The 12,029-nt window shown below is 47.2% G+C and overlaps 1 protein-coding gene across 4 annotated transcripts in view; it reads right to left on the bottom strand.

The window, feature by feature from the left end:
- BCL2L1 (BCL2 like 1) overlaps nt 1-12,029 on the bottom strand; it is a 40,950-nt gene extending 28,921 nt beyond the window's left edge. The window contains exons 1-2 of one of the 4 annotated variants that reach the window (XM_036751356.1): nt 11,903-12,029; nt 9,824-10,478 (exon numbers count right to left, since the gene is read on the bottom strand). In XM_036751356.1, the coding sequence (XP_036607251.1) occupies nt 9,824-10,369 (546 nt within the window). In that variant the 5' untranslated portion in view covers nt 10,370-10,478; nt 11,903-12,029. Of the gene's footprint in view, nt 1-9,823; nt 10,479-10,748; nt 10,946-11,761 lie in introns of those variants that run through there. The other 3 variants (XM_036751354.1, XM_036751355.1, XM_036751357.1) reach the window with 3 other exon arrangements.

Genomic DNA, 12,029 nt, shown 5'->3' with positions numbered 1-12,029 from the left:
CTGTCTAGCCAAAACTGATAAGAGTTTTAGTCCTCTCTCCTGGTTCTCCAACCCATTTGACTTCTCCTTCTTGGTCTTCTTTCCTTCATCTTCATCCAGATCACATCCACTAACTATGGGTGTCCATGGGGCTCTTCCCTGGATCCTCTCCTACTAATCACTCAGGCTTGAAATCTAGGTGTCATCCTAGACTCATCACTCTCACCCACCTCCCCATATCCAATAGGCTAAGGCCTATCAATTTTACCTTTATGACATCTCTTATGTATGTCCCTTTCTTGCCTCTGACACTACTATAGTACAGGCCCTTTTCACCTCATGCCTGGGCAGTTGCAACAGCCTATTAATCTATGATCTATAATCACTCTGGACTATCTTCTACTAATCTATCCAAGTGATCTTTTTTTAAAGGACAGGTATGGTCATGTCACACATACCCCCTCCCCACTCAACAAACTCCAGTGGCTCCCTATCACTCTATGATGGAACACACACACACACACACACACACACACACACACACACCCTTTGCCAAGTACTCCATGAACCAGTGACACTAGCCTTGTTCTTTGAACAAGACACTTCACCTCCCAACTCCAGACATTTTCACTGGCTGTCCCCCATACCCAGAATCCTCTCCTTTCTCATCTCCACCTCTTAAGTTCCTTCAAGTTCCAGCTAAAATCCTACCTCTTACAGGAAGCCTTTCTTAATCCCCCTCAACTGCAGCATCTTCCCTTGATGGATTATCTCAAGTTTATCTGCTATACTGTTGTTTGTACATAGCTGTCTGCAGATTGTCTCCCCCAGCAGATGGCAAAAACTCCTTGAAAGCAGGGGGACTGTCTTTTCTGTATCTATCCCTAGCACGATGACTGGCACATAGTATGTTTAATAAATGTCTACTGACTCTCTGTATTCTGTACTTGAATTTAACCTAGTGTACCTGATACAGCCGGAAATGATGTCTTTATATTGTCTCTTGCAGGTGCAGATATCTGATGACCCTATAACCTCTATGGATGCCCTGAAGTATCCAGCCTTAGAAAGAGGCGGAGTAATGTAAGATAAAGTCACCACAGCCCAGAGAAGTGAAAAAGTTTTTAAGGGTATGAATGCCTTTGCAGATTCAGTTAGCATCAGAGCTATTAACCAAAACTGAAAAAAAAAAACAGGAAAAGGGACACCGTTTAACACCATGGACACTCTGTAAAATTATACCGGTGGCGTTTCTATCCCTTAACTCAGCCCAATCTATCCTCTGCTTGTTAACAAGTTTTCAATGATGAAAAGGGTGAGAGGTGTCCTGGCCTCTAAAAGACACTCCAGAACCAAAGGACTTATTGGGGAGACAGATATCTGGGGACTCCCTGAATCAAAGTTTCAATGGCACCAATGAAGCGGCCAATCATTAGAGAAGAAAATCAGGTGCTTTGGAAGGGACATTCTACAGAGTGTCCCTAAAGTCTGGACACATAGGAAAATTGATGGCAACGTGGAGTTATTGCATCGAGTTCAAATGAATCTTGCAAAGCGCATCAACCTTTGCATCACAAATGATGGAAGTCATAATGAAGATGTTATTTGTTAATATTCCAATTAAATAAAATATGGTTGAAAATTTCATTTCTTGAAAATATGCATTTTTGCCTATGTGTTCAGACTTCAGGAATCTCTGTATCTCTGTATCTCTGAACAGCCTGCCAGGTCTACATGGTATCCAACAGATGAACTCATTCCTCCCCACCTTTCTAATCCCCTCCTGGGGAGTTTGGGAGAAGCTCCGAAGACTGAGTTGTATCTCTTCTTTGCCCTCTGTACAAGGTTTCCCAACTCAAAATCTTCACCTTCCAAATGTAACCCTTAGGCCATTCACTATCGGGGGCCTTTGGATGGTTGATTAACTGATGATTTAGGAAGGTACAAATGGCACAAGTGTCTCTCTTGGATCAGCACAGTACAAACTGGAATCTCCTGAGTGACAGAACCAAAGAGAACCCAGAAATACTGCACCACATGGCCTCACACACCCAGGAAATGTGGCTAGGGACCTCTGGCACAAAGGTTTCAGCTAGAACTTTTCTCAAAAGAACTGAAAGAACAGAGGAGAGTTCATTCACTGGCTCATTAGTCATTCAACAAACATATATTGAGCAATAACTATTCACAAGACCTTCTGCTTGGTGTGGCGGTGGATATAATGATGAATATAAGACAGCTCCTGCCAGGAGGAGAACATAAAGGGAAAAGAATCACAAAAGACCATGCACAAACCAGAGGGAAAAGCAGAGGGGGCCAGAAAATACTTGGGCCAAAAGGAAAGGGCTGGGGGGATGGGAGAGGAAGAGATGCCAAGTGCCCAGGAGAGAGAGTGACATTCAAGGCATTACTTTTCAGTTTCCACTTTCTCGTCAGAAGGAATTCTGCCACTTAGCTGGGACAGGAAAGTGGTTATGGAAGTCATTGCAATGGCATTTCCTGACAGGCTACAGAAAAAACCCTCCCATTTTGGAGCCAGCTATCAACAGCCTTATGCAATGAGCCCAGTTTTCTATTACAATGACAGACAAGCCCAAGACTTGATCCTGGCCTGATAATCTCACCAGGCAGCACTGGCAGTAGATGGACAGGGGTTCTAAGTCCAAAGGAGCAAGCTAGACACGGAATTTGGGGACACGGTCAAGAAAGCTACCCTCTCTGAAACAGAAACTTGAATCACACTCATAGAGTTTAAGCCTGGAAGGACCTTGGAGATCTGAGCCAACTCCTTCAGGCTTTGGGAGTTAGGTAGTGATATACCAAGGACTAGAACCTTTAGACTCCTGGTTCAGGGAACTCTTCCACACTTATGTTGTCTCAACATACAATGAAAAAATTAGTTGTACTCTACCTTGCACTGTAATTTGGGGATAGTTATGAGTTAATAGAAAACATGCATCAAAAATATAAGTAATATAAATTATGATTTTAAAAGTCATGTTATGTTCTGAATGAGGCAATGCTCACCATCAACAAGAGTTGTGAAGTTCCCACTATCCTCTAGTCATTCTAACACTGCAATGGCAAATACCACAGGATAGATGATAGTCATGGAATCTAAAAAGGTTATGAAGAATGTGTTGCTACCTACCTCCAGCACTATCCTGGAGATCAATTCTTCTCATTTGGTACTGGTTAGAAACAAAATGTGGCAAAGTTCAACTGGTTAAGCCATACCAGTTTGATAGAAATGTGGGAAGAAGGTCCAGCTCCAGGAGGTGTGGTAGAAAGAAAGACAGGAACATTCATCCAATTTTAATAGAATGTGAATTGATCCAACCATTCTGGAAAGCAATTTTGAATTATACTACGAAAGCAACTAAAATGTTCGTATATTTTGATCCAGAAATACCAGTACTAGTCATATACTATAAGGTCGATGGTAAAAAGAAAGGTCCATATTTATAACAAAATATTCATAGCAGTAGTTTTGGTGGTTAGCAAAGTACTGGAAACAAATTAGAAGCCCATCAACCAGGTAATGGATAAAAAGTGTGTGTGGAGGTAATGGAATATTAGTGAACAGAAAAAATGATGACTATGAAGCATTCAGAGAAGCGGAGGAAGAACTATATGAATTGATACAAAGTAAACAGATAGGTGGCGCAGTGGCTAGAGCACTGGGCTTGGGATCAGGAAAACTCAATTTCGTGAATTCAAATCAGACCTCAGATAAACAACTAGCTGTGTGACCCTGGGCAAGCCACTTAACCCTGTGTGCCTCAGTTTCCTCAATTGTAAAATGAGCTGCAGAAGGATATGGCAAACCGCTCCAATATCTTTGCCAAGAAAACCTCATATGGAGTCATGATGACTCAGACATTAACCTAACAACAACAAGAAAGTAAGCAAATTCAGGAAAAATAATATATGCAATGACAACAACGGTAAATTGAAAGAACAAAACAAGTGCTGTGGAATCATGATAACCAAACGAGGCACCAAAGAAGAGATATGAGAAGTCCTGCCCCTCCCTCCTTTGCAGGATTGAGTACTGTGTGTCAGATTTTTGTGACTTAAGTTTTACCGAATTACCCCAATTCTTTTTCTCTTGTTAAATTTTTTAAATTATTTATTATAAGAGTGGACCTTGGGGGGCAGGGCGCATATTGGGAAATGTTGGTAACGTAAAAACAGAAGCTAACAAGATCTGACAGTTCAAAATGAACTTACCCACTACTTTACAAAGATGAGGCCCACCCACCTGGTGGGACTGCTGTAGGATGGGCTTGCCTTCTAGCAAGCTAGGAGTAGGGGGAAGATAGCCTAGACTGGGGAGACACTAAAGTCAGAAGTGGAGCGTTTCCTTACAAAGAGAGCCTTGTTGGGATCATGTTTGTGGGTATTAGACTGTGAACTCCTTAAAGGCAGGAACTGTCTTTTGCCTATTTTTAGGGGCTTGGCACAGCACTTGGCACATAGTAAGAACTAATTCACTGGCTGGTGGTGCTGGTGTTTTCAATGGGGGAGAACACTGCAGGCTAACAGTGTGCTTCTGTAGAACAATAGTTCTTTGGAAATCACCCCTAAATCTACCTAAAACACTACGGTTGCTTGAAGACACTCCCTCTAAGGGGATACAAAAGGCAATAAATGTGACTGAAGGGAGGGTACACAAATTACAAGAATTCTTAGAACAGTACTGATCTTGAGTAAGAGGAAAGAGGGAGGAAGGTGGCAGGACAGATGAGTCATCTAAACCAACCGGCTCACAGCCCAATCCCAAGACCAAGTGATTCTTACCAACCCCTTTGGAGAATCCCTAAAACACTTTTTCAAGGATTTTCCAAAGGCATTTAGGAAGAGCCCCCCTGGTAAATTAGGTGCTGTGGGGGGGGGGGGGGGGCGGCAGGGGGTGGTTCTGTGGAGTTCAGGAAACCCTGTGATGCTAAAAGAGTTTTAAAGAGGGCTCCCAAAAGTGAATGCCCAGCAGGTCTGGCAGTCAAAGGGGAAACACCAACAACACTTCCGCCTCCATCACAGAATCTGAATGGGACGTTCAAAACGTCCAGGTTTGGGGTTTCCGATGGGGTTTCCCTGAGAAAACCACAAAATTACCAACAGCTGCCAAGAAATGCAAATGTTTGCATCATAGCACTAAAGGAGGGAAGCCTACAGAAACTGAGACACCACAAAGCTAAGAAACCCAAGGGCAAGGTTCTAATTTCTCCCTCTAAAACATCACTTTGAATGAACACTAATCACTCACATTTACATAGAGCTTTTTAATTCTTCACAGCAGCTCAAAGAGAGACAACTTAATATAACTAAGTAGTTTTACCTCCATTTTACAGTCAAGGAATTGGCCCCAAGGAAGTGAAGAGACTTCCAGGCTTAAGGTCACAAACTGAATCTCACTAGAGGGCCTAGCTAGAATCCAGGTATTCTGCTTGCAAGTCCAGAGCTCTAGCAGCTGCACCCAGCTGGGCCTCACAAAGCTCTGTTAAGCTGGAGTATGTCCTCAAGAATCTCTACTTACTTAGAAGAGCTTAAGTTTCGCCTCCCTTCAAGGCTCAGATGCTCCCCTAATCACTGGTCCTGCGCATACATAGCAATGACTCAAGTTGCTTCCTGAGTGGGGAAGCAGGGCAGCCAGTTCTGCTCAAAGAAAGGCTCTTACTCCATAATTAATGCAGATGCATTACCCCTTAATCTACACCCCTTTATTGGAGTCTTCTCTCTGCCCTCAGTGCTGGGCATTATTATCCCATTTTACAGGCAGGAGAAACCTACTCACAAAGAGGTTCAATATCTCACTTAGGATACCAAGCAGAGAGGCAGTGGGAAGGCTAAGAATAAAACCTGAGGAACACACAGCCCCAATCCTTGGCCCTCCACCTCCTGACCCAGTCACAATTAAGTAGAAATAAACTACCCCCACCCCCATCCCCACAGCCCCCTGCACAGACAGAGTTGCCGGTTATTCACGGGGATTACAAGAAATTTCAGAAAAAGAAAAATCAGTTCAAATGAGAGCATAACCCTGATAACTAAATACTACCCCTACCCTTCCTGAATTAGAGATTCATGGCTTTGGGCTCTTCCTGACTCATAATGTAAACATTATAGGATTTTCATCTACTTCAATCTCTGAATTTTGTAAGAGGAAACTGAGGCACAGAGATGCAGAGCACTATAATGGAAAGAACAACAGATTCAGTCAGACGATTTGGGTTTAAATTTTAGGCTTGCCATCCATTTACAACCTGTGAGGCGTTGGGCAGGTCACAACCTCTTTTGGACTTCAGTCTTTTCACCTCATGTGGGGATTGACCTAAATGATCTCTAAAGTTCCACCCAGCTCATATCCCACCTAAAAATTACTTATTCAAGACATTATTAGAGGTTGTAACTAGCAGAGCAGAAATCTCAACCAAGATCTTAGTTGTAACTCTAAATCCAGTGTTTCTGAATCCTGGTAAATTCTGTAGCTTCCTAGAAAACTAGGACTGTGTGTCCATGGAGAAGGCAGAAGACCTTTTACCGGGGCATTTCACTTGGTTTACCCTCCAGGCTCAATATCCTGATGATATCCAAGAGCAGATGACTGATCAGTACAGTACATTACAACTCAGGAAAGGCGTGACAAAGTGATGAAAAGGGCACTGGGAGTTAAGAGACCTAGGGTTGTTTCCTGTATTCTGGCACTTACTCTGTGGTGACCTTAGGCAACGTGCTTCCCTTCTCAGAACATCAGTGTTTTTCTCTGTAAAATAAGGCTGGTTTACAAGATCTGTGAGGTCCCTTCCAAGTCTAAAGGCCTAGCAGGCTGTGGCCTGGGGTGTATCGATTAGCACTTTAGCCTCTCGGTGAAGCAATCTTAGTTCAAATCTTGGTAAGACTTTAGTTTTCATCCTAGGGAATGAAAAGAACACTGGCTTTGGAGTCAGAGGACCAGACTACCTCTGCTACTTACTACCTGTATGGCCCGGGGAAAGTCAATTTACCTCTTCAGGCCTCAGTTTCCTCATCTATGAAAAAAATTATGATAGACTTCTGAATGACCCTTTTAGCTTATGGTTCTGTGCATCAGATTAGAATGATACCCTAAAGAATAGCTCTCCAGAGCTCAGACAAACCTACAGCCAACTTCAGCCTTGAAGATTGGTAGGAAAAATAGGCTTGTGTCATCTTGATTGACCTGTGATAACCTAGGAGCGAATGATTCTTTGGCAGGTAAATAGCTGAGTAACCTTTGTCAAGGCCTGAAAGTTGTGAGTGCCCTGAACAATCAACCCATCTTCTGTTCACCTCTTACCACAAAAGGTCAGAAATGATGCTAAAATATCTTACTGCAGCTCACCCACCCCCTTCTTATGGAAATAAGATTTGAGGTACTGTACAAAGAATTCAATACAACTTACTAAATAATTATAATAAATAGGATTTCCAATTTCAGGGGAAGAGAAAAAGGGAAGAAACAATACAAAGCTTGCCTTTTCTGCAGAGGGGCATCATCCAGCCTTAGGCCCTAGATCTGAGATTATATTAAAAGGAAATAGTGCCTGCCACTTAGCAGAGCGCTTGGCACACAGATGCTTAATAACTCCATATTGATTGACTGCTTAGCACAGTGCCTGGTACACAGTTGGCACTTAATAATTGCTTTCTTCCTTCCTTCTCCTCATATAGATCCTATTGGTAACATATGTACCCTGGGAAGCCAAGACAGAGCTCTACACTGGCAGGGATCCAGGTGATCCTTCCTTGGCTGCTGATGGGCTACAAATGGCACAACTCATGGGGCAATGTCACAATAAGACAAAGGTCAGAAGGAAATGGTGCACATTCCTCATCAAAAGTTGCCACAGAAAATATATCTGAGGCAGTGGATCCTGCCCCTCCTGTCATCAGCTGAACAAATATTTGCCCCCAGACAAGCTAAGCAGGAGGGCAAGCTGCACAACCAACAGGAACCATTTAATCATTATCCCCAAAGGAGTTCATTTACAGAGTAGATTTCCAGGGCTGGGTCAGCCAGCCAGGGTGGAAGAGTCAGCTAGGCCCCAGTTCAATCCTCTCCCTTTAAGTTGGGGGTGGAAACAAGATTATGGAGAAAACAATGGATTTCTATGTACTGGCCAGGGGAGGTCTTGGACAGGCTGAATAGAGATGAGTGATCCCTTTAGCAACTTCAGAAGACTCAAGCTATAGTTCTGAGACTGCCACACCCTGGGCACAGCCTAGGAACAATCACATTTTTCACATTCCAGAGTCCATGGTACAGTCACTCCCTTTCACCTCAGCTCCTTCAGTTAATCTCTTATTCTTGAAAATTTGCTGGGACGCCTGAGAAGTCAGGAAGAAAGGAAAACAGCCTGGGATAGGCCGAGTGGATAGATAGAGCACTGGCCCTGCAGTTTGGTGGATCTACATTCAAATCCTGTCTCAGGCACTTACTTGCTATGTGACCCTGGGCAAGTCACTTAACCCTGATTGCCACAAAAAACCCTCTTGGTCCTGGAAGTCCTGTTCTTCCTCCACAGAGACTGTGCCCTCATCAGTCCCACACACCTCCCCTCCACAACTTTATGACTTAGTAAAACGTGTGAAGTTTAAGTCACCTAACCTGTCTGGGCCTCCTTCTACATCTAAAAAACTAGAGGATTTTATTATATGCTTTCTAAGGTCTCTTCTAGCTCAAAAACATAGGATCCTATTCGAAGTTTGGATTTCACTCCTCTTAGGCAGTACAGGGATAACAGGTGGTGACTGAGAGTTGCCTTTCCCAGGAAGAATAGTGTTGCTTCTGGGTTCTTTGGCCTTGGTCCTAGCCTCAGTAGCAAAGAGTGCTCTGGACAGAAGCACCAGGACCCTTCCTGAAAGAAAACTGGGGGATGAATTGGGGGAAAAGAGTATGGGAGTTCAGCTGCTATTTACTGACCTTAAGCAGTGCTCAATTTATACAGCATGACACAGCAAGAGACCAGCAAACTGACAGATCATGTGAAAAGTTGCACATAATGAAAAATTACAGAGCAGTGCTAGGCACAACCAGAATCCTAAAGAGCACAGCCCGCTTTATCCTAAAAATCTACACCCATCTTTGGATAGCTAAGTCTCCTACCTGGCCAGGCCCACTCTCTGCTCTAGTCTCATGTCTAAAGGCCCTTCTTCTGCTTTGGTGGGGAACTACAAAGTGCAGTCCAAAGAACTGGGGGACTAGGGCCTCCAGTAGTATTTGTACTAGGGGCCAAAGTCTTGGATCTGTATCCCGGGTCTGTCTTGAATTAGGACTGTGACTTTGGTCAAGAGATCTGACTTCAATTTTCTCATCTGTGAGATGATGGAGTTGAAAACTAGATTATATTGGAAAGATCTTACAGCTCTAAATCTTATAATCAGTCTATGAAAAATACAGGTCAATTATGGGGTTTACTTACGAAGTAAACACAACCTTGAGTTTTCAGAGGACGAAAGCTCACCAGAGTAACTTCCCTGACTTCCCAGCTCTTGGGACAAAAGGAATGAACTGATTAACTTCAATTGTGAGACAGTGTACCTCAGGATGAGCAGGAGCTCACAGAGGCTCTCCAGAGTGTCAAAGCTTAGTCAGCCTTTCCATTAAGGGATGGGGCCTCGTTTCAAGACAACTACTTCTTAGGACAAAGACAGTAAAAATACAAATGGTGTTTGACCATTCATTGGTATGCGGTCTTCAATGCCCACAATGATCACCCAACACAACGGTTTGACTTGTACTGTACAAGTCAGGAAAATTTGGGGATGTTCTAGCCAGAGACTAGGGAGAAGAGAGAGGTAGAAAGGGGTCCCTGGTCCTTACCCAACCGCCATTTTCTTGGATCCAAGGGTCTAGGTGGTCATCCAAGTAAGTGGCCATCCAGGAGGTGATGCGTCCTACCAAGACTTCCATCTCCTTATCCACGCTTTCCACACACAATGCCCCTCCGAAGGAGAAGAATGCCACAATTCGGCCCCAGTTCACCCCATCCCGAAAGAGTTCATTCACTACCTGCTCAAAGCTCTGATAAGCCGTCCCAGGAGTGATGTGGAGCTGGGATGTCAGGTCACTGAAGGCCCGCCGGTACCGGAGTTCAAATTCATCTCCTGCCTCTCTCAAAGCTTGCTTCACAGCAGCCACCGGGATCGTCTCATGGGCATCCAGGCTGCTGCTGTGTCCCGTGGCCCCGCTCACCGCACGGCTGTCGGCAGGGTGCCAAGAGGGGCTGCCATTCACAGTACTAGGAATCTCTGTCCCTTCTGGGGCCTCAGTCCTAGTCTCATCTTCGAACTGACTCCAACTGTATCCCTTCTGTGACAGCTTGTAAGAAAGAAAGTCAACCACCAGCTCCCGGTTACTGTGAGACATTTTTACATCAGGAATGGACCGATCCAGTTCATTGTCCAAAGCACCTGCTCTCTGGGTCTGGGATCTGCTTGGCAACTCTCTTCTGAGATTCAGGGCAAAAATGCTGGTTCTGAGCAGAGAGAGAGATTGAGAGAGAACTTCAAGGGGGAAAAACGCAAAGGCCCCATCCGCCCCACCGTCTCTTATTCACCCACCCCAGGTTCTGGGGTTTTTTTTACAGAGCTCAGAAATTTTCCATCTATCTTTCGGCAGAGAGGGACTGAGTAACACTGAAAATCCACACCTAGGAACTGATCCTCCGACTGGGCTTTCTGCTGATTATCACCTCCTCCCAGAAATGCCCCTTCCACCCACACCATCCCCCCACCCCAAGAATAACCTCGAATTCAAATCAGCCGTCTGAGCCCGGGTCAGGGACGCTGTCGGCGCCGGCCCCCTCCCCCCGGGCTGCAGCTTCGGACCCCAGGAGCCGCTGCTCTCACTCCCCCTCCATCGCCCGCATTGAGGGCAGCGCCGAGCCGCGCCGCCGGCCCCCGGGAGAGAGCCCGGCCCCCTCGCCGATCATTCCCGCCCCTCCGTGCTCCGGCCTACCGGCGGGGCGGGCGAAAAGGCTCTCCGGCCCAGGCCCGCCCGCCAGAGGTGTGCGTAGCTGGGGTGGGGGTTTAGTTTGCTGTTTTGTGAGGGGGTTGTTTTGTGAGCGTGTGTGGTTTTAATTTAATCCAATGGGACCAGCCCCGGGGGAGGCTCCTCGACGGGAGCCGGCTTTCCGAGGGTGGGTTCTCAGCGCCGGCGCCTTAGCCCTTTCTCCCTTCCCTGACACAGGGGAAACGCCGGCGGGCAGGGGGCCAGCGCGCTTTCCTTCTCCCTGCACCCCGCAAACGTCCTCGAGACAGAGCGGAGGGGCTCGGGGCCAGCTCCGCTAGCCCCTGACGGCGTCCGGGCATCATGGCTGCCGGCGCTTCAGGACAAAGGAGCCGGGGCCCGGGCCGAGGGGCTTGCGCTGCCCGGGGGCGCCTGGCCCCGACCCGCGCGGACCCCGCTTCTCCCCAGCTTTTCTTTCGCGGGGATCCCGGCCGGGTTCCCAGGGCTCCTTCCCCAGCCCTCGGCTCCACAGCGCCGCCCGCCGGGGAGGTGCGGCTGGGCCCAGCCCGAGCCACCCACGTTGCCGGGCAACCGCCTTCCTTCCCTCCCGGAGCCCCCCGGACCCCAGCGAAGGCTGGAGGGAGGTAGAGGAGGGGGCGTCCCGCCCCCCCATCTCCCGGCGACTCCGCCCCCCGACGGCCAATCAGAGAGGTGGTCAGGGCAGGGGGCGGGACACGAAGGCCTCCATGCCGCCCTCCGATTGGGCGCGGTGCCCGTCACGCACCCCCCTCCCCCCGGCGGCGCGCTCACCTGCGAGCCCCACGAGTAAAGGGGGGCCGACATCCCCTCCCCCGCCTGCGTTGTCCCCACAGCCGAAGGGCTCTTGTCGGCCGATCTCCCGGCAGCGAGCTGAGAGCAGGTGGCCTGCGCACCTCCCTGTCGGCTGCCTACCTGCCTGGCTTTCTCTCCCGGAGTTTGATTCCAGGCGGACCCGGCCTCAGTTTCCCTTGAAAGAGGCCGGGGGAACTTGCGAGCTCAGTCACTTCCGGTGCCTTGGCAGCGCGCGCGTACCCGAGAC

This window comes from Trichosurus vulpecula, chromosome 3 (genome assembly GCF_011100635.1).
Source record: "Trichosurus vulpecula isolate mTriVul1 chromosome 3, mTriVul1.pri, whole genome shotgun sequence".
NCBI classification, from domain to species: Eukaryota; Metazoa; Chordata; class Mammalia; order Diprotodontia; family Phalangeridae; genus Trichosurus; species Trichosurus vulpecula.
Note: the sequence above shows the minus strand (reverse complement) of the source record. Positions and strands in the feature narration are given on the sequence as shown.